The sequence below is a fragment of the Ranitomeya imitator genome, chromosome 7 (genome assembly GCF_032444005.1).
Source record: "Ranitomeya imitator isolate aRanImi1 chromosome 7, aRanImi1.pri, whole genome shotgun sequence".
NCBI lineage: Eukaryota > Metazoa > Chordata > Amphibia > Anura > Dendrobatidae > Ranitomeya > Ranitomeya imitator.
In genome coordinates, this window is record NC_091288.1 from 87,213,379 (window position 1) to 87,240,154 (window position 26,776).

General features: G+C 42.8%; 2 protein-coding genes across 4 annotated transcripts in view; one reads left to right on the forward strand and one right to left on the reverse strand.

Annotated features, from left to right (window-relative positions):
- TMEM237 (transmembrane protein 237) overlaps positions 1-4,522 on the forward strand; it is a 110,326-nt gene extending 105,804 nt beyond the window's left edge. For all 3 annotated transcript variants that reach the window (XM_069733584.1, XM_069733583.1, XM_069733582.1), the window contains one exon: positions 685-4,522. In XM_069733584.1, the coding sequence (XP_069589685.1) occupies positions 685-752 (68 nt within the window). In that variant the 3' untranslated portion in view covers positions 753-4,522. The remainder of the gene's footprint in view (positions 1-684) is intronic.
- Positions 4,523-6,534: 2,012 nt separating this feature from the next.
- STRADB (STE20 related adaptor beta) overlaps positions 6,535-26,776 on the reverse strand; it is a 115,619-nt gene continuing 95,377 nt past the window's right edge. The window contains exons 9-12 of the mRNA XM_069733592.1: positions 22,054-22,158; positions 20,405-20,649; positions 11,393-11,435; positions 6,535-9,804 (exon numbers count right to left, since the gene is read on the reverse strand). Of these exons, the coding sequence (XP_069589693.1) occupies positions 9,655-9,804; positions 11,393-11,435; positions 20,405-20,649; positions 22,054-22,158 (543 nt within the window). The 3' untranslated portion in view covers positions 6,535-9,654. The remainder of the gene's footprint in view (positions 9,805-11,392; positions 11,436-20,404; positions 20,650-22,053; positions 22,159-26,776) is intronic.

A 26,776-nucleotide genomic window follows, 5' to 3' on the forward strand; every position in this document is an offset into this window, starting at 1 on the left:
GGCGACAGTCTTCCAAGCAGCAGGGATCTCGGGTGCCAGTGAAAACAGTTATTGTGGAATATGACAAAGGAAAAAACTGTCCCTCACCGATCTCTAAAATCTTCATTTATTCATGAAGTTTAATGCATGGAAGTAGAATGAGAATGCATCTCAGCGAGGACAACAGCCATTTCGTACTCCTCTGCGATCCAAGGGGTTCAGAGTTTCAGGACCTGTTGAAGCGCAGAGGAGTACGAAACAGTCCTTGTCCTCGCTGAGATGCATGCTCAACCTGTTGCCACGTTTTACGGATGCGCATTCAATGCACATATTCTGGGAGTGCAACAGATTAGGCTCATATTGGAAAAAAAATGACTATCCCTAATAAAATGGCTATAACTCCATGTAGATCTTAAAATTAGCATATTGGGATATCTAGGACACTTGGTTGATTTTGAATCCTCGTTAGGTTTATGCTCTACCAAGCGCGCGGACTCATTGCATTACATTGGATGGACGCTCAACAACCATGAATCAATTTAAAAAATAAAAAAAAATTTAATTTTACTCTGCATAAGAAATAATACACATTATATGATGGATATTTAATTGCTCATATGAGAATTTAAATTTCTGAATATGGAAATGTTTTCCTGAAATGTTCATTTGATTCTTCTAAACTACTTACTCATTTTATCTTTTCAGAATCCATATTTATCCCAGAAGAAGAGGAGTACCCCGACACGGAGAAGGGGTTGAAAATTCAAGCATGAATTGTACATGGACACTGATGCCTTTGTTTTTCTTTTTATACTGCTTTATTTTATACACATTTTATATCATGTTTGTATTGTTTTATACTTTTAGAAAATAATTTATTTTTTTTCAATTGTACATTCAGATCTGTAAATTAAATATTTCGGTAACAAATTCCTTTAGTGTGTACACACTTCACTTTCTAAACACAAATTTTATACCAGAAAAAGGTAGGAAAGGGCTTCATGTATGACATGCAGCCTAAACAACATATTTTTCAAAGTACGTACAGCAGAAAACTGGCATAAATAAATCTTTAAATCCTCTACAACAGGGGTCCCCAACTCCAGTCTTCAAGGCCCACCAACAGGTCATGTTTTCAGGATTTCCTTTGCATTGCACAGGTGATGCAATTATTACCTGGGCAAGACTAAGGAAATCCTGAAAACATAACATGTTGGTGGGCCTTGAGGACTGGAGTTGGGGACCCCTGCTCTACAAGACTAAACGGTCTCCTTGAAGCCACCACTAGGAGGAGCTCAGTGCATATGAATTTATATTGCTATCATTGACTTGAATGAAGGCTTGTAAAAATCTTTGTGCACTAAGGACCCCCTAGTGGCAGCAGCATAAAAATGCTAAGGAACAATTTTAGGAAGCAGAAGCAGGTCAGCGCCAGTCCTACTCATTCTGGTGTGGTCTGCAAATATAGTCCGTAGGTCACAATCAGTACCTCAAGTCTTTGGTAAGACAGGAGGTGGATTTCAGCTTATCCATGATTTCTGGTAAGTTGGAGTAGCAGTTCATAACTATGACCAGATCAGTGATGAAAAGCAACCAGCATCAAACACTGATGAAAATAGAAAATAACTATTAGCGAAAGGAAAACGGACATGCAATTTAGTTGTAGTGTTAGATCTGCTTGTGTTTAGTCAATGATGGCAATTTACAGCACATTTACAACAATCTTTGGCTCACATTTAATTTCCAGAATAAGCATGCATACAAAAAAAACCTTCAATTTTCTATACATATGCATTGCACTATAATGTACGATATAACAATAGCAAAATCATATTACAAACAGGGATATATGTTATAGGCGGCTAAATGACACTTCACCGTTCAAAGCTTATGTATAAGGCACAAAAGAACTAGTGGTTTAATTTCAGCCAAGAACAGACTTGCTTTGGTATCACATTTCATTAATTTATCCAGTTGATGAGTTGAATTATTATTCCCATTTCTCTACCCTTGTGAAGGTCGGGTCTTATCACCTTTACATACTAATCATTGGCTTGTATGAAGGACCTCTTTCTATCATTTGGTGTTTGATATAATGTGCACACATCTAGGTAAGGACTCATTCAGATGTCCGTTTTTCACAGATACACATGTGAACAGAGCCATAGACCATAATAAGTACATGTTCTATCTTTTTGCAGACAGTCTGTTGGATCAAAAAAGTATTTTCTTTTTAAGTCTTAGATCAAAATACAGCATACAAGTCTGTGCAATTATAGCACAAGGATGCCATCTGCATACAAGGTGTTTTTAACATTGCAATCGATAGGAAAAGCTTTTTGTTTTTGTATACGAGAAAAATCATTTATGAAACACTGGTAATAACTGACACACTGACCAAACACTGAAGAAAATCTCATCTTAAATATTGATGAAAATGGGTCTGTCTTTTTCACGTAAATGGACCACATACATAAACTGTCCTTTTTGTCAGACTGCGGATACCGCATCCTGCTGCATAGCGTCACTCTGGGAAATGTACCATTCTGATCTGCAGGCAGCATTTTATAGAACGGGGAGCTGGGCAGTTTGTTTTACAGGGTGGCAAGCTTCAGTAAGAGGCCGGAGTCCCATTAGCGTATGGCATCCGTGATTCTCGTGTTAGCGCAATGGATGCGATCTGCTAATGGCACTCGGCTCCTGCTCTGCTGTGAGTGTGATCTGAGTGTCGGTGCTCTGTGCTACGATCCGCTCTCACAAGACAGAATCACAGCTCCAGCGTGGAGGAGATGGAGAAAAGAATTTCTCCATCTCCTCTGCTGCCGGCGTCTGCAGGAAGCGCACTGCACTCAGATATCACCCATGGTTTCACACGCACCCATAGACTTATATGGGTGCGTGCAATCCAATGCTCGGGGGCAGCATGAGATAATAATCGCAGATGTGAGCTGCACCATAGAGAAACATTGGGGCAAATGCAATCTAATTTTTTTTTTTTAATCGGATTGCACTCATCCGATTAAATCGCAAGTGGGAATAAGCCTAACTTGAATTTTTCTTCATTTAAAGCCCTGCTCATTCTGAGCTAGTCAGGCAAGTGGGTGATTGTATTTAGTGATAGCTATCTCTGTATGCAGAATCATACTGGCTCAGGCTGACATGAGAAAAGGTGAATCTCCCGCTGCAACCCTGTGCAGGAGTAAGCCCTCCATCCCCACCATGAGCAGTGTTTGTCTATATATTTTGCACCATGTGTACTGTGACAAACAGCATCTCATTATACAGAAGTACAGGCAGAGAGGACAGAAGTGTAGTAGCAGAGTACAAAGTGTCCTCCACTTCTGGGTCCAGCCTTCTCAATATCGCCCTTCCCCAACATTCATCTATAAACTTTTTGCTGTTGCTTAAAGAACCACTCCAGCTGCTTTTTTTTTTTTATATTTCACTGGCAGAGTGGGATCACATGTTCCCTGTCCATATTAAAATACTTACTCGCCACCATCTTTAGTTGTTCTTGGCACCTCTCTGGTTCCCTTCTGCTAGTTTGGACTAGCTGGATCACTCCAGTGTTTGCTGGTTGGAATGAAAGTCACTTCTCAATGTAAGTCTATGACACCCAGAACCCCAAACGAGGGTCTTATAGACTTACACTGAGAGCTTGTGTCCATTAGCTCTGACACTTCTGGTCAGTCATAAGCTGCGGTCAAAAGAGGGCAGAACGGGATCAGAGCAGTGGAGGGAACAACAAAAAAAAAAAGATAGTGGCTAGTCAGTGTGTTACTAAGGTCAGGGAACAGATATTAGTGATACCACTCGGGCGGTAAAATAGCTATGTGCACATGTTCAGGATTTCTTGCAGAAATTTCCTGAGCAAAACAGGACATCTTCTGCATGCGTTTTTTTGCGCGTTTTCTTGCGTTTTTACAGTTTTTGGTGCGTTTTTTTTTTTTTGCTTATTTCTACGGAGGTTCCCAATGCAATAATATAGTGGGAAATCCGCTAAAAATCCGCAAAATTAATGAACATGCTGTGTTTTTTTTACCGCGATGCGTTTTTTTCGCGGAATAAGACGCATCACGTGCACAAAAATTGTGGAATGCATTCTAAATGATGGGATGCATAACATATGCTTTTTTTGCATTTTTATAGCGAAAAAAACGCGAAAAATCTGCAACGTGTGTACACAGCCTAAATGGGAAATGTACTTTCAACATACAGTACTTTTTGTAAATCAATAGTACAGGCAAATAAAAGTATAAATACTACATCTTATTATAGAAATCTGTTTCTTTCTCCACTTAGGAGCAACTTCTTTCGTTCACTGTGCCTCCTGAATTCACCATACACTCTGAAAAGCAGCTCAAATTGACCTGCCAAGCTCACTGCGGTGTCAGGTTACACCTTCTATAATACTTTAAGGCGAGTGAGGCAGAGAGAGATATAGAAAGACTAGATTGTGGCCCGATTCTAACGCATCGGGTATTCTAGAATATGCATGTCCCCGTAGTATATGGACAATGATGATTCCAGAATTCGCGGCAGACTGTGCCCGTCGCTGATTGGTCGAAGCAACCTTTATGACATCATCATCGCCATGGCAGCCATTATGACATCATCGTCGCTGTGCCCGTCGCTGATTGGTCGAGGCAACCGTTATGACATCGTCGTCGCCATGGCAACCATTATGACATCATCATCGCTGTGCCCCTTGCTGATTGGTCGAGGCCTGGCGGCCTCGACCAATCAGAGGCGCGGGATTTCTACGTCGATGCTGTGCCGGTCTCTGATTGGTCGAGGCCTGGCGGCCTCGACCAATCAGAGACGTGGGATTTCCAGGACAGAGAGACAGAAAGACAGACAGAAAGACGGAAAAACCCTTAGGCAATTATATAGAAAGACTAGATTGTGGCCCGATTCTAATGCATCGGGTATTCTAGAATAAGCATGTCCCCGTAGTATATGGACAATGATGATTCCAGAATTCGCGGCAGACTGTGCCCGTCGCTGATTGGTCGAGGCAACCTTTATGACATCATCGTCGCCATGGCAACCATTATGACATCTACGTCGATACTGTGCCCGTTGCTGAATCAGAAACGTGAGATGTCTACGTCCTTTATGACATAATCGTCGCTGTGCCCGTTGCTGATTGGTCGAGGCCTAGCGGCCTCGACCAATCAGAGACGCGGGATTTCTACGTCGATGCTGTGCCGGTCTCTGATTGGTCGAGGCCACCAATCAGAGACGCGGGATTTCCAGGACAGACAGAAAGACAGACAGACGGAAAAACCCTTAGACAATTATATAGAAAGATGGTTCTGAGCTTTCTAATGAGTCTTTTACCTCCTGCGAGAGCTGGATTCACATCCATACAGCTCTGTACTGCTGTATGTTGTCCTCCATACATCTACTGTTTCTGTCTGTATTAAGTAATGAATGAAGCGCAGGAATCCCTCTCTATGTCCTGTGTGGCAGGCATCATAGCAGCTAGTCACCTCGCATCTACTCAGTCAATTGAAAATTAAGAAATAGAGTCGGCACGGGGGAAAATGCAGGATACAAGTCATAATGGCCAGAAATAATGTTATTCCCTCATGTGCACATAGGAAAATGTATTCTGACACGTTACTTCAAAGTACAGTTTACCTGCTGATATATGGGCATGTACAAAATCTGTGGCATCACACTAAGGCCGGGATCACACATACGCGAGATACGGTCGAGTCTCACAGGTGAAAACCCAGCTCTGGCGCCGGCACTCCAGAGCGGAGCATGCAGCTCCATGTATTGCTGTGCGGCCGCACACTCCACTCTGGAGTGCCGGCGCCAGAGCTTGGCTTTCACCTGCGAGACTCGGCCGTATCTCGTGTTTGTGTGATCCCGTCCTAATACTGGGGGAAAAATAGCATTTGTCCCCTTTCTTCAATGTTGTTATTTTTTTAAATTTCTGTCATCACATTCCCCTCCATGGGGAACACCCAGCATACCCTGACAACTGCAATCCTGGAACTGCTGGGAGTGACGGGGCAATTCATTAAGGGATTTACATCAGTATTTTGGTGTACGGCACCTTAAGCTGCAATACGTTTGCACAAATCATGCATATGGTCACCCATCAACTTTATGCTAAGATATGCCAAAGAGGTGTCATTTACTATAGTCCAGTGTTTCTCAACTCCAGTCCTCAAGACCCCACAACAGGCCATGTTTTCAGGATTTCCTTAGTATTGCATAAGTGATGGAATTAATGCTTGAGCAGGTGATGAAATTATCACCTGTGCAATACTAAGGGTATGTGCACACGATGCAGATTTAGTGCAGAAAAATCTGCTGTAGTTCTGCACTAAATCTGCATCTCCTGGCAGAATCTGCAGGTGCGTTTTTTGAGCACAAATCTGCACAAAAAACGCATCAAAAACACACCTGCAGATTTCTATTATGGAGGGGTGCAGAAACGCTGCAGAACTGCACAAAAGAAGTGACAGGCACTTCTTTGAAAACTGCAGCGTTTCTGCGCAGATTTTTCTGCACCATGTGCACAGCTTCTTTTTTTTTCCCATTGATTTACATTGTACTGTGATCACAGTGCAGTTCTGCAGCGTTTCTGCTGCAGAAAAATCTGCAGCAGTTCTGCACTAAATCTGCATCGTGTGCACATACCCTAAGAGATCCTGAATACGTGACCTGTTGTGGTGTCTTGAGGACTGGAGATGAGAAACACTGCTCTAGTCCATGACTGGAGGACATTTCTAGTGGCGGCACATGCGGATAACAGCAGTGCCTAACTTAGGCTGGGTTCACAGTGCGTTAGTGGCAGTCCGCTAACGGAACCCGTTACATAGCGCCACTAACGCAATGTAACGGATCCGTTAGCGCAGCCATTGACCGCAATGTATCTAACGCATCGCTAAAGTATGCCATTTTTGGCATGTGTTAGCGATGTCCCGTTATTTTCTGATGGACCTCTAACGCTGCTTGCAGCGTTTTTCGGTCCGTTCTCGCTAGCGCAGATCGGGCATCTGTCCTAGCGGGATCGCTAAATGCAATCCCTTTTTGTACATTGCGTTAGCGCATTCCGTTAGCGTATGCGCTAAATGGATTGCACTAGCGCAATGCAAACCTAGCCTTATTAGGAGGCGTGCGCATGAATGAATGAATGAATTGGGCACATTGTACACCAGTCTTCCCCTTCATTAAGACTGGTGTGCGCATCGGCCACAACGTTTTCTTGACCGATTGTGTTCCACAAAAGAGCTTTAAGGGTGAGTTTACATGTAGCACCCGCAGCATGGCCACTAATTGCGCTGACATGCACTCGCCACAAAGACAGAACGGTCACAAGATTATTAATGAATTTGAAAAGTGCAATATCAAGTTTCCAAACTGAAATCAACTCCCATTCAAGTGTGCGGAAACGGTTTAATCTGAGAATTACATGTAGCCGACGAGAGAGTCCCCAGAGTCAATGTTAATGGTGGACCTGTTAATCACTGAATAGGACCACCCACTTGACTCCTAAGCATAGGATGAGCAAAGATAGGTATAAAATACAAGCCATCATCTGCCCACAAACCTACAGTATCCATCATCTGCTCCGCAGTGTTTGCTCCATAACATGCCGCCTGCAGACAGACACTCAATGTGACAGGATCCCTTTAAACAATACAAATCTACCCAGCCATTAGGCCCTGAGCATTAGATCCAAGTACAGCAACACTTAAAAACTTATTCACAATTATCAAGGGAAAAAAATTTTTTTTTTCATATAATTCCAGCAGTTTATCATCGATTCCTGCACTAAAGTCACATTATTCTGAAGGATTCTCGCAGCTTTCATAAAAACCTAACCGTATGGCGGATATAAAAGCAAACAAACAGTATACTCAGTGGAGCAGCGGGGATAATACAGTGGTCGCACCTGCTCAGCAACGATGTGGTTATGTTATTGAAGATAACCTGCACCTATAGACTAGGGCTCCATGGTGACTTTACAACCACATTGTTTCTCTATAGTAGGAAACATTGCACCAGAGTTCCTACATAATGTGCCCTTACACTATAATGTGACAATGTAGTGTTTGCACATTGTTGATACTGGTCATGGAAACAACAACTGGCATGTCCTTACATGTGGGATTGCTTAAGACTGCAATGCCGTTACAATCATGGTCACTTGGAAGACAGGTGGGCACCTCAGTATAGATGATTGGTTCAACTGCCAATTGTACAACACGTACTTACACATGAAAGAAATAATCCCGTGAAACAGCAGCCTTTTACTATACAAGGAATCAATGATAAATAAGCGGGTCACTTAATTCAATAAATGCTAAAAATAATCTGTCACCAGGTTTTTGCTATGTAATTTGAGCGCAGCCTTATATAGGGACAGAGCTCCTGATTCCAGCGATGTGTCACTTATTGGGCTGCTCGCTGTCAGTTTGCTAAAATCACAGTTTTTCCGGCTGCAGATCTACAGGCTCTCTGAATGCTGAGCTCTGTGTAACCCCGCCCACACCACTGATTGGCAGCTTTCTGTGTACACTGTGCATAGGCAGAAAGCTGCAAGTGTTGGGGGTGGAGTTACAATAGAAGGAATACATTGCACAACATAACTAGTCACCTAGTGATAATCGCAGGCTGATAAAACACTAATTTTACTGAAACTACAAGTAACCTAATAAGTTACACGTTGCTGGAATCAGGGTCTCTGTCCCTACATCATGCTGCTCTCACATTACATAGCAAAAACCTACTGACATTATTTTTTAAAAATTCCATTTTAACCTACAAAAATTATTTATTCATTCATTTGTTCTGATATCATTGATCTGCCCCTATTGGGGTCTCCTAAATCGGCTGTTTATAGCCTTTAGTAGGTTACCCTCTCCATTCACAGCTTTACAAGGGCCTGATCTGAGACTTTTATACTGGATTATGCTACGTAGGGTGCATCCATATAGGCATTATTTGTAGCAGTGCTCTTTAGGGGATTAAGGTCATTCTAAAAATGAAATAATGTACTTCTTCTTGATTTACAGAATTGATATTACCATAGAGAAATGATTAGTGTCCAATACTTAGCTTTGAAGCTGCTCTTACAAATTTTGTCTCCTTACGACATAATTAAAACGAGATGATGAACATGCGATACAGGGCTGGACTGACCAGCGCTTCGCTGTATCATGGCAGACACCGAGGCTTCATTATATACATTACATTAAAATACCTGACAATTTATGTTCGGCTTTTCATACAAAAACAGCGACATGTAGAACTAGAATAATAATAATAAAAAAGATCAATCTTTGCAATACAAAAATAGTTAAATAATCACACAAGTAAAAATAATACTTCTTGAGTGATGACCTCAATGGCGCAGTCATGGTCAGCAACACAATGTACACAAAACAATCAAAAGTCTACATTGATGGCAGAGTGAACGTAGGTGGCCATTAGTGTGAAATCTGTGCGCGACTTCCCAAGTCTCTGCAGTTTATAAGTGCAATATCTGCATATTCACATTATGCTCTCTGAGCATAAACCAAAAAATACACACGTGTATATAATTCTAGAACAAGAAACTGCCAGAACCTGAAGGCCGTCCACTGCCCACTAATGTGACGTGTAAGGCAAAAAATATAGATATACATTTCTTTTGTTTAGTAAACAGTTTTAATGAAATGTCCATTCTTTAGCTTCATCTGTAGTTTTATACGGGTATTTCTTCATAATCACTGGAAATGATCCAACCGAGCTGTGCTTCCAATACTGTGCCAGAGAGGGCACTAGTGAGGCTAGGGACTCGTGTGTCTGATCCCTTACCTATGAAACAAGCATACACATGCCATATACTTTATCATAGTGTTTTTGAACAACAGAATGGTATATAAAAAAGAAAGAAAAGTCCAACCACAACGGTTAGAGACGGCGAGAGTTAATACAATTCAAAATGAAGATTTCTTTGTAGTCTTCATTGGGGGACACATGAACCATGGGTTACGTCATACACAACACAACCCAGGTTAAAAATAATAAAAAAAAATAAAAAAATCGTAATATTCTTACCTTACTGATGCTCGTGATGTTCCCAGCAGCTGGCGTTCCCAGTAATGCCTTGCGTGCAATGACCTCTGATTACGTCGCGAGACTGCGACATCATTGGGTCATTTCGCAATGCATTACTGGGAACGCCAGCTGCCGGGAACATCGCGAGCATCAGTAACTCTGCGCGGGACGCTGGAAGCTAAGAATATTGCTATTTTTTTTTAATTATTTTTAAAATTATATCTTGTTACTATTGATGCTGCATAGGCAGCATCAATAGTAACAAGAGAGAGAAAGCAAGAGAAAATTTCCCTGACGGGAAATTCTTCCACGCATGTTTAGTTTGAAAAGACGGAACCCGTCGCGACGGGCAGCGCAGGATCCGTCGCTGAGCGATTTTCCGATGTGCTGAAAAAACGTTCCTCTGAACGTTTTCTCCGCCCGACGGACAGCAATTTTTCAATGAATCCAGTGCACGACGGATGAAACGGATGGCCATCCATAACAATCCGTCGCTAATACAAGTCTATGGGAAAAAACAGGATCCAGCAGAAAAATTAGCTGGACCCAGTTTTTTCAAAAATCAACAGATTTCGACGGGAGAGAAAAGTCGGAAGTGTGAAAGAGGCCTTAGTATCCTTCATACTGTATGTGAAAGACTAGGTCATTTTCCTATTATTGAAGCCTATAGATTGCCCCCATCAAGTATTGTTGCTTAGTACAGAGGGAGCGCTGTATTAACGTCACAGAGCTCAGATAAAGGCGGTAATGGTGGGACAGGGTGTACCAGCTGACGGCTTCCTCTCCCATCATTGTTTTCATCCAGGACCAGGATGCCAATACAGTTGAAAGTACGATGCGGGGCGGGGGGGACCCGGTGCCAGAGCTGTCACCGGGCCCCCCCCAATTCATGGCCCCGTAGCCGCCATTTTCGCTAGGCCACTGGGCTCTATGTGAGGTCTGTGTTCATGCAGTGTGCTGCTGCCGTCATTAGCTCATAAACCAGCACAGCTTTCAACATGCACTAATTTCCCCTACATGTAATAAGCTATTTCATTCTATAACTAGAATCATACATTACTAACCTTAATACAAGCATAATACAGCCACTGGGACATGGATTTTCAAAGTAAATTTGCCAGTCTTGGCAGGTCTAAGATATGTATTTAATAATGGATAGTTTGCATTATAAAACCTAATAGCAGACTATATTTAAATGCCTACTTTTAGTTATTTTAATTTACCAGACCATAAACAAACACCTACATATAAGAATATAGAAAAATCTCAGGGTCGGACCCATGCTGATCACTAAATAACTATCATTATTGGCACAGAACGCCTGTATAATTGTGGTAACACATACCTGCTTGAAGAATGGATGGGACAGTAACATGCCAGCCGATGGTCTAGAAATAATAAACAGTAGATTGTAACATAGAAAATAACTTGGCATTTGTCACTAGATTTATATTATATATATATATATATATATATATATATATATATACACACACACATACATATATACAGTACAGACCAAAAGTTTGGACACACCATCTCATTTAAAGTATTTTCAGGACTATGAAAATTTTAAATTCACACTGAAGGCATCAAAACTATGAATTAACACATGTGGAATTATATACTTAACAAAAAAGTGTGAAACAACTGAAAATATGTCATATTCTAGGTTCTTCAAAATAGCCACCTTTTGCTTTGATGACTGCTTTAAAAACTCTTGGCATTCTCTTGATGAGCTTCAAGAGGTAGTCACCGGAAATGGTCTTCCAACAATCTTGAAGGAGTTCCCAGAGATGCTTAGCACTTGTTGGCCCTTTTGCCTTCACTCTGCGGTCCAGCTCACCCCAAACCATCTTGATTGGGTTCAGGTCTGGTGACTGTGGAGGCCAGGTCATCTGGCGCAGCACCCCATCACTCTCCTTCTTGGTCAAATAGCCCTTACACAGCCTGGAGGTGTGTTTGGGGTCATTGTCCTGTTGAAAAATAAATGATGGTCCAACTAAACGCAAACCAGATGGAATAGCATGCCGCTGCAAGATGCTGTGGTAGCCGTGCTGGTTCAGTATGCCTTCAATTTTGAATAAATCCCCAACAGTGTCACCAGCAAAGCACCCCCACACCTCCTCCATGCTTCACGGTGGGAACCAGGCATGTAGAGTCCATCCGTTCACCTTTTCTGCGTCGCACAAAGACACGGTGTTTGGAACCAAAGATCTCAAATTTGGACTCATCAGACCAAAGCACAGATTTCCACTGGTCTAATGTCCATTCCTTGTGTTCTTTAGCGCAAACAAGTCTCTTCTCATTATTGTCTGTCCTTAGCAGTGGTTTCCTAGCAGCTATTTTACCATGAAGGCCTGCTGCACAAAGTCTCCTCTTAACAGTTGTTGTAGAGATGTGTCTGCTGCTAGACCTCTGTGTGGCATTGACCTGGTCTCTAATCTGAGCTGCTGTTAACCTGCGATTTCTGAGGCTGGTGACTCGGATAAACTTATCCTCAGAAGCAGAGGTGACTCTTGGTCTTCCTTTCCTGGGGCAGTCCTCATGTGAGCCAGCTTCTTTGTAGCGCTTGATGGTTTTTTCAACTGCACTTGGGGACACTTTCAAAGTTTTCCCAATTTTTCGGACTGACTGACCTTCATTTCTTAAAGTAATGATGGCCACTCGTTTTTCTTTAATTAGCTGCTTTTTTCTTGCCATAATACAAATTCTAACAGTCTATTCAGTAGGACTATCAGCTGTGTATCCACCAGACTTCTGCTAAACACAACTGATTGTCCCAACCCCATTTATAAGGCAAGAAATCCCACTTATTAAACCTGACAGGGCACATCTGTGAAGTGAAAACCATTTCCGTTGACTACCACTTAAAGCTCATCAAGAGAATGCCAAGAATGTGCAAAGCAGTCATCAAAGCAAACGGTGGCTACTTTGAAGACCAGGATAAAGACCAGGATACTGGTCGAAACGTTGCTTCTACATGGATCAATAAAGATTTCGTTTTGATACTACAACACCCGATTGGAGCGCTGTTCATCTCTTCTCTTTGGATTACACGTATATCCAGGTTGGTTCCCTGGACAAAGGAACGAGCGCCCTTTTGTGCGAGTGCTGTCAGCCCCACTTTTTCTCTACTACAAAGAGTGTGCAAAGCAGTCAGCAAAGCAAAAGGTGGCTACTTTGAGGAACCTAGAATATAAGACATATTTTCAGTTGTTTCACACTTTTTTGTTAAGTATATAATTCCACATATGTTAATTCATAGTTTTGATGCCTTCAGTGTGAATTTACAATTTTCATAGTCATGAAAATACAGAAAAATCTTTAAATGAGAAGGTGTGTCCAAACACACACACACTGGGTATGGAAAGTATTCGAACCCCTTTAAATTTTTCACTTTGTTTCATTGCAGCCATTTGGTGAATTCAATAAAGTATTTTTTTCCCCATTAATGTACACTCTGCACCCCATCTTGACTGACAAAAACAGAAATGTAGAAATTTTTGCAAATTTAATAAAAAAGAAAAATTGAAAGATCACATGGTCATAAGTATTCAGACCCTTTGCTCAGACACTCATATTTAAGTCACATGCTGTCCATTTCCTTGTGATCCTCCTTGAGATGGTTCTACTCCTTCATTGGAGTCCAGCTGTGTTTAATTGAACTGATAGGAAAGTATACCATGGCACAACCGAGAAGGTTCACAAGTTAGGTTCCCAAACCAAAATTTAAGTAGAGATAAAACTTGGCACTCAACTTTAAATGATCAAAAAAAGTTTTTAATGCAGTCCAACACAAAAACGACGATAGACGTTTCGGTCATACACAGACCTTCATCAGTGTAACCAACTGCTTAATCTCAAAAGTAAGGTGTATAAATCTCTTTATGTAGGTTGTCACCTGTGTGGGCAGAGAAATTCTTTAAGTGGAAGGGCTAATGTTAGAATATATATTCCGCTTGTAGGATTAATATAAGGCCAACAAATGCAGGTATACGGAGTAAAAATCCGGAATCCACCGGAATAAATAGTGGCCAATAATGCCCAGTAAAGACCAGGGTCTTCCCGGATGAGGGTTACCACAAATGGCCAGTCAAGTTGCGTAGAGTGGCATGCGGCCCCGATGCGGTGTCCACCGCTTATCAGGGTCTAATAAGGGCCTGATATTAAAAACTTTTTTGGATCATCCAAAGTTGAGTGCCATGTGTTATCTCTACATAATTAAACTGATAGGACTTGATTTGGAAAGGCACACACCTGTCTATATAAGACCTCACAGCTCACACTGCATGTCAGACCACATGAGAATCATGAGGTCAAAGGAACTGGCCAAGGAGCTCAGAGACAGAATTGTGGCAAGGCACAAATCCGATCAAGGTTACAACAGAATTTCTGCAGTTCTCAAGGTTCCTAAGAGCACAGTGGCCTCCATAATCCTTAAATGGAAGAATTTTGGGACTACCAGAAATCTTTCTAGACCTGGCCGTCCAGCCAAATAGTATATTGCCCAGCCACGTAGTATGTAGTATATAGCACAGCCACGTACGTAGTATATTGCCCAGCCACGTAGTATGTAGTATATTGGACAGCCACGTAGTATATTGCCCAGAAACGTAGTATATTGCCCAGTGACATAGTATATTGCCCAGTGACATAGTATATTGCCCAGCTACGTAGTATGTAGTATATTGCCCAGCCACGTAGTATGTAGTATATAGCACAGCCACGTATAAAGTATATTGCCCAGCCACGTAGTATGTAGTATATTGGACAGCCACGTAGTATATTGCCCAGTCACGTAGTATATTGCCCAGCCACGTAGTATATTTCCCAGTCACGTAGTATATTTCCCAGCCACGTAGTGTATTTCCCAGCCACGTAGTGTATTGACCAGCCACATAGTATATTGCCCAGCCACGTAGTATATTTCCCAGTCACGTAGTATATTGCCCAGCCACGTAGTATATTGCCCAGCCACGTAGTATATTGCCCATCCATGTAGTATATTGCCCAGCCACGTAGTATATTGCCCAGCCACTTAGTATATTGCCCAGCCACTTAGTATATTGCCCAGCCACTTAGTATATTGCCCAGCCACTTAGTATATTGCCCAGCCACTTAGTATATTGCCCAGCCACTTAGTATATTGCCCAGCCACTTAGTATATTGCCCAGCCACTTAGTATATTGCCCAGCCACTTAGTATATTGCCCAGCCACTTAGTATATTGCCCAGCCACTTAGTATATTGCCCAGCCACTTAGTATATTGCCCAGCCACATAGTATATTGCCCAGCCACATAGTATATTGCCCAGCCACGTAGTATATTGCCCAGCCACGTAGTATATTGCCCAGCCACGTAGTATATTGCCCAGCCACGTAGTATATTGCCCAGCCACGTAGTATATTGCGCAGCCACGTAGTATATTGCGCAGCCACGTAGTATATTGCGCAGCCACGTAGTATATTGCACAGCGACGGAGTATACAGCACAGAGCCACAGAGTAGTATACAGAGTAGTATACAGACTTAAAATAAACATATACTCACCCTCCGTTGAAGTCCTGGCCCTGGTGCCAAGGATGCTATGCGAGAAGAACCTGCCATGACGTCACGGTCATGTGACTGCGACGTTATCACAGGTCCTGCGCTCATACCAACCCTGGGATCGGAAGCTGCCTTACACAGGCGCCAGGACTGCCTTCAGAAGGTGAGTATATGTTTATTTTTTATTTTACGTCACTGGGCAATATACAACGTGACTATGCAATATACTACATACTATGTGACTGTGCAATATACTACGTGGCTGACCAATATACTACATACTACGTGGCTGGGCAATATACTACGTACGTGGCTGTGCTATATACTACATACTACGTGGCTGGGCAATATACTACATACTACGTAGCTGGGCAATATACTATGTCACTGGGCAATATACTATGTCACTGGGCAATATACTACGTTTCTGGGCAATATACTACGTGGCTGTCCAATATACTACATACTACGTGGCTGGGCAATATACTACGTACGTGGCTGTGCTATATACTACATACTACGTGGCTGGGCAATATACTACATACTACGTAGCTGCGTAATATACTAGGTAACTGGGCAATATACTACGTGGCTGGGCAATATACTACGTCACTGGGAAATATACTACGTGGCTGGGCAATATACTACGTGACTGGGCAATATACTACGTGACTGGGCAATATACTACGTGACTGGGCAATATAGTACGTGACTGGGCAATATACTACGTGTCTGGGCAATATACTACGTGTCTGGGCAATATACTACGTACGTGGCTGTGCTATATAGTACATACTACGTGGCTGGGCAATATACTACATACTACGTAGCTGGGCAATATACTACGTAACTGGGCAATATACTACGTGGCTGGGCAATTTACTACGTTTCTGGGCAATATACTACGTGACTGGGAAATATACTACGTGGCTGGGAAATATACTACGTGGCTGGGAAATATACTACGTGACTGGGAAATATACTACGTGGCTGGGCAATATACTACGTGACTGGGCAATATACTACGTGACTGGGCAATATACTACGTGGCTGGGCAATATACTACGTGGCTGTGCTATATACTACGTGGCTGGGCAATATACTACGTGGCTGGGCAATATACTACGTGGCTGGGCAATATACTACGTCACTGGGCAATATACTACGTCACTGGGCAATATACGTTTCTTGGCAATATACTACGTGACTGGGAAATATACTACGTGGCTGGGCAATATACTACGTGGCTGGGCAATATACTACATACTACGTAGCTGGGCAATATACTATGTCACTGGGCAATATACTATGTCACTGGGCAATATACTACGTTTCTGGGCAATATACTACGTGGCTGTCCAATATACTACATGGCTGGGCTATATACTACATACTACGTGGCTGGGCAATATACTACATACTACGTAGCTGCGTAATATACTAGGTAACTGGGCAATATACTACGTGGCTGGGCAATATACTACGTCACTGGGAAATATACTACGTGGCTGGGCAATATACTATGGCTGGGCAATATACTACGTGACTGGGCAATATACTACGTGACTGGGCAATATACTACGTCACTGGGCAATATACGTTTCTTGGCAATATACTACGTGACTGGGAAATATACTACGTGGCTGGGCAATATACTACGTCACTGGGAAATATACTACGTGGCTGGGCAATATACTATGGCTGGGCAATATACTACGTGGCTGGGCAATATACTACGTCACTGGGCAATATACTACGTCACTGGGCAATATACGTTTCTTGGCAATATACTACGTGACTGGGAAATATACTACGTGGCTGGGCAATATACTACGTGGCTGGGCAATATACTACATACTACGTAGCTGGGCAATATACTATGTCACTGGGCAATATACTATGTCACTGGGCAATATACTACGTTTCTGGGCAATATACTACGTGGCTGTCCAATATACTACATACTACGTGGCTGGGCAATATACTACGTACGTGGCTGTGCTATATACTACATACTACGTGGCTGGGCAATATACTACATACTACGTAGCTGCGTAATATACTAGGTAACTGGGCAATATACTACGTGGCTGGGCAATATACTACGTCACTGGGAAATATACTACGTGGCTGGGCAATATACTATGGCTGGGCAATATACTACGTGACTGGGCAATATACTACGTGACTGGGCAATATAGTACGTGACTGGGCAATATACTACGTGTCTGGGCAATATACTACGTACGTGGCTGTGCTATATAGTACATACTACGTGGCTGGGCAATATACTACATACTACGTAGCTGGGCAATATACTACGTAACTGGGCAATATACTACGTGGCTGGGCAATTTACTACGTTTCTGGGCAATATACTACGTGACTGGGAAATATACTACGTGGCTGGGCAATATATTACGTGGCTGGGCAATATACTACGTGGCTGGGAAATATACTACGTGGCTGGGAAATATACTACGTGGCTGGGCAATATACTATGTGACTGGGCAATATACTATGTGACTGGGCAATATACTACGTGGCTGGGCAATATACTACGTGGCTGTGCTATATACTACGTGGCTGGGCAATATACTACGTGGCTGGGCAATATACTACGTGGCTGGGCAATATACTACGTCACTGGGCAATATACGTTTCTTGGCAATATACTACGTGACTGGGAAATATACTACGTGGCTGGGCAATATACTACGTGGCTGTGCAATATACTACGTGACTGGGAAATATACTACGTGGCTGGGCAATATACTACGTGACTGGGAAATATACTACGTGGCTGGGCAATATACTACGTGGCTGGGCAATATACTACGTGACTGGGCAATATACTACGTGACTGGGCAATATACTACGTGGCTGGGCAACATACTACGTGGCTGTGCTATATACTACGTGGCTGGGCAATATACTACGTGGCTGGGCAATATACTACGTCACTGGGCAATATACTACGTGGTTGGGCAATATACTACGTGACTGGGCAATATACTACGTGACTGGGAAATATACTACGTGGCTGGGCAATATACTACGTGACTGGGCAATATACTACGTGGCTGGGCAATATACTACGTAGACATGCATATTCTAGAATACCCCATGCGTTAGAATCGGGCCAACATCTAGTCTAATATAAGTATCTCCATGATTTGTCCTTTCAGCAGCCAAATATAGATTGTTTTTAATTAACCAAGAAATTCTGGCCTAATGAAGGCACTTCCAAATGAACAGGAATTATAGATTATTTTTATTGTTGGAGCAGGGGATGTTCATTTCTCATTGCACTCTGGTAGGGAATTCCAATTATATTGCCCAAACTAACAATGAACAGAGATTTAGAAGAGGAGGAATAGTTGAGGAAGGAAACAAATGCTTAACATGTTGGAAAAGCTGTGTTGTAAGGATTATTCTATCTTGTTCTCAGGAAAGAAAGATGAACAAATGTCTCACCGCTGCCGAATTCTCATCTTCTTACCTATGCTTGCTCTATGGCAGAGGTGTCACAATCTAAGCCCGCAGGCTGAATCTGGCCTGCCATGTCATTTTATGTGGCCCATGAGCACAGGACACAGATGGACTGACTCTACTTCTGCCATACAAAGAGCCGGTCCCAGCAGAGGGGAGGTATGAGCCGCAGCTCAAAATCCATCGCCTGCGCTGAGGAGGGCGAGAGAGCACAAGGAGAAGATGCCATCTTTGTGAGTGAGCAAGTGAACGAAGTCAGCCAGCACTTTTGTGTGGTTCCATCTTTGAATCAGATCAGACGCAGCCAGTACTTGGCATAGAGAAAAGTCCGTCTTGGACTCTGAAGTCTGGCGCAGCAATCTTACAGCCCTAATACCCAGGGCAGTGCTCTTATAGACCTACTACCCAGGGACAGCACTCTTACAGCCCTACTACCCAGGGGAAGCACTCTTATAGCCCTACAACCTAGGAGCAGCGCTCTTATAGCCCTACAACCTAGGAGCAGCGCTCTTACAGCCCTACTACCCAGGGGCAGCACTCTTACAGCCCTACTACCCAGGGGCAGCACTCTTACAGCCCTACTACCCAGGGGCAGCACTCTTACAGCCCTACTACCCAGGGGCAGCACTCTTACAGCCCTACTACCCAGGGGCAGCACTTTTACAGCCCTACTAACCAGGGGCAGCACTTTTACAGACCTTCTACCAAGGGGTAGCGCTCTTATAGACCTACTACACAGAGCAGCGTTCTTATAGCCCTTCTACCCAGGGACAGCGCTCTTACAGCCCTACTACCCAGGGGCAGCACGTTTATAGCCCTACTACCCAAGTGCAGCACTCTTACGGGCCTACCACACAGAGCAGTGCTCTTATAGACCTACTACCCAGAGGCAGCTCTTTTATAGTCCTACTACCCAGGGGCAGCGCTCTTATAGCCTTACTACCCAGAGGCAGCTCTTTTATAGTCCTACTACCCAGAGACAGCTCTCTTATAGCCCTAATCCCCAAGGTCACCCCCTTATAGCCCTACTACCCAGGGGCAACTCTCTTATAACGCTACTTCCCAGGGACAGCACTCTTATAGCCCATAGCCAGTCCTTGCATTGCAGTCCATACTTAGACCATATAGCATGGAGATATACCTGAGCCCTTAGAATTACAAGCGACCCTTTGAAGACAACCATAATGTTGATCTGGCCCTCAGTGAAAATTAGTTTGATACCCTATGACATCAGCAAACAGTCTATATACAGTTATGAAATATAAGAAGTATCCATGATCACACATATACATTAAAAAGACTGACTTCTGATCTACCTTTTATCAGGATCTTGCTGTAGGCAAATTTCCACCAGATTTTGCAAAGCAGCTGAGAATGTTCTTGGAGAGGGGGTCCTCAGCCGGTCACTAGTCATGGTCTGGGTCATGCTCGCAGCGACAACACTCTCTCCAATTCCTGAATCCACACCTGAGCGCGATATCTTCATGGGTGATTCTTCACAGGGAAAGGTGTTACCATACAGAGGATTCTGTGGGGGGCCTTTCAACTTTTGTAGCAGCATCTAATATTAGAAATAAATCTATGTAACCATGGAGTAAAGCATTTTGGAGAAATAAATATATGCAGAATGAAACTGATCCAATATTGTAAAGTTGACCATACGCATGGAGGATCTGCTGACAATCTCATGTGCACTGGGCAGCTGGACCGTCACACAAATGTTTATCACAGGCAGTCACGAAGTTGGGGGAAACAACTACCGTATCTTATGCAAATGGTCACTACAACTCTCAGCAACAAATACAATTTCTGTATCCATCATCAGATGCTGTATAGAAAAGCCAACATTTTCCATTCCTAGCGCTGCCACAGACTACTGTGATCTTCTTACCCCATTAGTGCAGATATTGACTATTAGGATTGCTACATCCAATAGGTGGCGCTGGTGTCTTATTTCTTTGGTCACAGGCTATTTGCATATTTAAATTCCCAGAGGAGAATTGTTGGGCCTAGAAGTCTCCTTGCACTGAAGGAAAAACATTCCCCAGACAATGCATACCCGGCTTATACTCGAGTCAATAAGTTTTCCCAGTTTTGGGTGGCAAAATTAGGTACCTTGGCTTATACTTGGGTAGGCCTATACTTGGATATATACGGTAGACAGAAAAAAGATAGCCATTAAGAACCTTTAATTTGATGATGAATCCAACAAATCAATGTAAGGTTACTGGAATGCCCCTATATAAAAAGGTAAACTAAAAACACCATATATTATATGAGTAAAATGAATGTTTCCATTACAATACAAATATTCTATAAAAAAGACTCGAAAGTGTTTATGAAAGAATCCTCCAAAGTTTTTTTTTCTTTTCCAAATAAAGGCAATGTTAAGTATGCTATGTTTCAACCATAGGAATCCTATGGAAAGAATAGACAGAACCAGTTATTTATGCAAGCATGGCAATGGGATACAAGTGCAGCAATTAATCAGATTTATTCTTTCCATAGGAGAAATGTGTCTTATTATACAGTACATATAATTTTACTTTTTTACAATTCTCTATGTTTAAGCAAGATGTCAAGAAAATACTAATTATCACATCTGATGAAAAAAAATACTAGTAGTGATTTGTTCATGACACCAAGATCAGGAAGCACACATCTACAAGATTACATTGTTTTTTGGTTGTCTTTAGAAGAGGAGGTAATCAGCCAACGAGTATTCCTAGAAATAATTGTCCTCCTGTGTAGACGTGCTGGCGACCACCCACCGAACGAACAAAACGCCGGCCAAAAAAAAAAAAAATCGCTACTGGCATCACATCATCCGGTGTAAACAGGTGAGGTGCGGCAGATAACAAGTACTCTATGGGAACAGAGCAATCGCCAAACCACTTATCATAACATTACCATGCATTGATGGCCGAAATCCGACACAAGATGACGTCACTCCCGCGAGGCTTACCTGAGTGCGGTGCATGTCCATGAACGGCACACGCCCAGTAGCTAATTCACAGGCAGTGATCCCAAGGCTGTAGATGTCAGACTTCACATTGTATCCATGGAGGTCCTTCATAACAAAATGACTCAGTATTACCAACACATCATCCAGGGGCAGATACACACCGTCTTATCACTGCACTTCTGGGAAATGTGCCAACTAGTAGTCTCACCATGGAGAACATCAAATAGTTAAAATCACTTACAAGGAGCAACTAAAGGTACCGTCACACTGAAACGACGCTGCAGCGATACGACAACGATGTCGATCGCTGCAGCGTCGCTGTTTGGTCGCTGGAGAGCTGTCACACAGACCGCTCTCCAGCGACCAACGATCCCGAGGTCCCCGGTAACCAGGGTAAACATCGGGTTACTAAGCGCAGGGCCGCGCTTAGTAACCCGATGTTTACCCTGGTTACCAGCATAAACGTTAAAAAAAAAAACATTACATACTTACCTTCAGCTGTCTGCGGTGACGTCACTGCTCTGCTTTCTGGCTGGCCGGCGCTGACACAGGATGCAGGAGGAGTGCAGAGAAGCACAGTGCCGGGGACAGACAGCTGAAGGTAAGTATGTACTGTTTGTTTTTTTAACGTTTACGATGGTAACCAGGGTAAACATGGGGTTACTAAGCGCGGCCCTGCGCTTAGTAACCCGATGTTTACCCTGGTTACCAGTGAAGACATCGCTGAATCGGCGTCACACACGCCGATTCAGCGATGTCAGCGGGAGATCCAGCAACGAAAGAAAGTTTCAAACGATCTGCTGCAACGTACGATTCTCAGCGGGGTCCCTGATCGCAGTAGCGTGTCAGACAGCGAGATAGTAACGATATCGCTGGAACGTCACGGATCGTGCCGTCCTAGCGATCAAAGTGCCACTGTGTGACGGTACCCTAAGAGTTATTGGAACATTTTAGGCTACGTTCACATTTGCGTTGCGTCATGCGCCCCTATATTTAACATGGGGGCGCATGGACATGCGTTGTCTTGCGTTTTGTGATGCATGCGTCATTTTTGGCGCAAGCGTCAGGGCGCAGAGGACGCTGCATGTTGCATTTTTTTTGGCGTCCAAAATCAAGCCAAAAATGGACGCATGCGTCACAAAACAATGCGTTTTTGCATGCGTTTTACATGCATTGTGCATTGCGTCGCCGACGCAACGCCCAACAACGCAAATGTGAACGTAGCCTTAATCTTATCCAATCTATGAAATAGAACATTTTTAAAGGTAATGGCCTGCCTGGGATATAATCTTAGAATAACCTGCAGCAATGTGGCGATTTCAGACTTCCAGTGCCCTGCAGGTAGCAGACAGGTTATTTCATGTCCATTGACAGAATACATCCTGCTGGCAGGATCACCCCACGCCTGTTTACACCTTCCTGACCAGGCCAAGTGTTCCAATTCTGACCAGTGTCACTTTATGTAGTAATAACTCTGGAACACTTCAACGGATCCCACTGATGTTTGGACTGTTTTTTCGTAATATGCTGTAATTCATGATTGTGGTACAATTTGGTTGATATCATTTGCGTTTATTTTTTAAAATAAAGAAAAATTTGACAAAAAAAAAAGTTGAAAATTTTGCAGTTTTATAATTTTTAATTTTTATGCTAATTCAGTTATATTTTATAACTGTATGTTTGGTACATTTAAAAAAATAATAAAATTACAGAAAGACCTCATGAAATTAAAAATATTAGCAAATAATATTGCATTGTTTGACTTAATAATCAGTAATGAAGAGTGAACTCACAGCACAGTTAACATCTTACAATTAAACATGGACAATAGCCGGACAGAACAGTGACACAGAAGAAAGAAATGGGGGAGAAGGGTTGAAGAGCTATTCTAGTTTGACACGTACTACATAACTTACTTTTCGTAACCATGTTCATTAATAGTCTCTTTGTACCAAATATGTGTCTCAGGGGCCCAGAACGCCTCATAGCACTCGGTTGTGATATTTAATAGGGCTGTGACATATTCCATACGTCACACATCCTGTATACACTATACATCCTGTATACGCCTCACATCCTGTATACGCCTCACATCCTGTATACACTATACATCCTGTATACACTGTACACCCTGTATACACTGTACACCCTGTATACACTATACACCCTGTATACGCCTCACATCCTGTATACACTATACATCCTGTATACACTGTACACCCTGTATACACTATACACCCTGTATACGCCTCACATCCTGTATACACTATACATCCTGTATACACTGTACACCCTGTATACACTGTACACCCTGTATACGTCACACATCCTGTATACACTATACATCCTGTATACGCCTCACATCCTGTATACGCCTCACATCCTGTATACACTATACATCCTGTATACACTGTACACCCTGTATACACTGTACACCCTGTATACACTGTATACACTATACACCCTGTATACGCCTCACATCCTGTATACACTATACATCCTGTATACGCCTCACATCCTGTATACACTATACATCCTGTATACACTGTACACCCTGTATACACTATACATCCTGTATACGCCTCACATCCTGTATACACTATACACCCTGTATACACTGTACACCCTGTATACACTGTACACCCTGTATACACTATACATCCTGTATACGCCTCACATCCTGTATACACTATACATCCTGTATACACTGTACACCCTGTATACACTGTACACCCTGTATACACTGTACACCCTGTATACGTCGCACATCCTGTATACACTGTACACGGCTCACATCCTGTATACACTGTACATCCTGTATACACTGTACATCCTGTGTAAACTGTACATCCTGTATACACTGTACATCCTGTATACGCCTCACATCCTGTATACACTGTACATCCTGTATACACTGTACACCCTGTATACACTGTACACCCTGTATACACTGTACACCCTGTATACACTGTACACGCCTCACATCCTGTATACACTGTACATCCTGTATACACTATACATCCTGTATACGCCTCACATCCTGTATACACTGTACATCCTGTATACACTGTACATCCTGTGTAAACTGTACATCCTGTATACACTGTACATCCTGTATACACTGTACATCCTGTATATGCCTCACATCCTGTATACACTGTACATCCTGTATACACTGTACATCCTGTATACACTGTACATCCTGTATACACTGTACACCCTGTATACGCCTCACATCCTGTATACGCCTCACATCCTGTATACACTGTACATCCTGTGTACACTGTACATCCTGTATACACTGTACACGCATCACATCCTGTATACACTGTACATCCTGTATACACTGTACATCCTGTATACACTGTACACCCTGTATACGCCTCACATCCTGTATACGCCTCACATCCTGTATACACTGTACATCCTGTGTACACTGTACATCCTGTATACACTGTACACGCATCACATCCTGTATACACTGTACATCCTGTATACACTATACATCCTGTATACGCCTCACATCCTGTATACACTGTACATCCTGTATACACTGTACATCCTGTATACGCCTCATCCTGTATACACTGTACATCCTGTATACACTGTACACCCTCTATACGCCTCACATCCTGTGTACACTGTACATCCTGTATACGCCTCACATCCTGTATACACTGTACATCCTGCATACACTGTACATCCTGTATACACTGTACATCCTGTATACGCCTCACATCCTGTGTACACTGTACATCCTGTATACGTCGCACATCCTGTATACGCCTCACATCCTGTGTACACTGTACATCCTGTATACGTCGCACATCCTGTATACACTGTACATCCTGTATACGTCGCACATCCTGTATATGCTGCACATCCTGTATACACTGTACATCCTGTATACGCCTCACATCCTATATACACTGCACATCCTGTGTACACTGTACATCCTGTATACGCCTCACATCCTGTATACACTGTACACCCTCTATACGCCTCATATCCTGTATACACTGTACATCCTGTATACGCCTCACATCCTGTGTACACTGTACATCCTGTATACGTCGCACATCCTGTGTACACTTTACATCCTGTATACGCCTAACATCCTGTGTACACTGTACACCCTGTATACGCCTCACATCCTGTATACACTGTACATCCTGTATACGTCGCACATCCTGTATACACTGTACATCCTGTATACGCCTCACATCCTGTATACACTGTACATCCTGCATACACTGTACACCCTGTATACGCCTCACATCCTGTATACACTGTACATCCTGTATACGCCTCACATCCTGTATACACTGTACATCCTGTATACGCCTCACATCCTGTATACACTGTACATCCTGCATACATTGTACATCCTGTATATGCCTCACACCCTGTATACACTGTACATCCTGTATACGTCGCAGATCCTGTATACACTGCACATCCTGTATATGCTGCACATCCTGTATACACTGTACATCCAGTATACGTCGCACATCCTGTATACGTCGCACATCCTGCATACACCGTACATCCTATATACACTGTACATCCTGAATACGCCGTACATCCTGTATGCGCATGTGTAACTTGGTATTTGATTTGGGTAGAGTCATTCTCCACTTACACACTATTAGATATATAGAAGCACTGGAAATGTGAAGTGAACAGTTGGGTTTTATGACTGATTTGAAACTGTAGGATATCA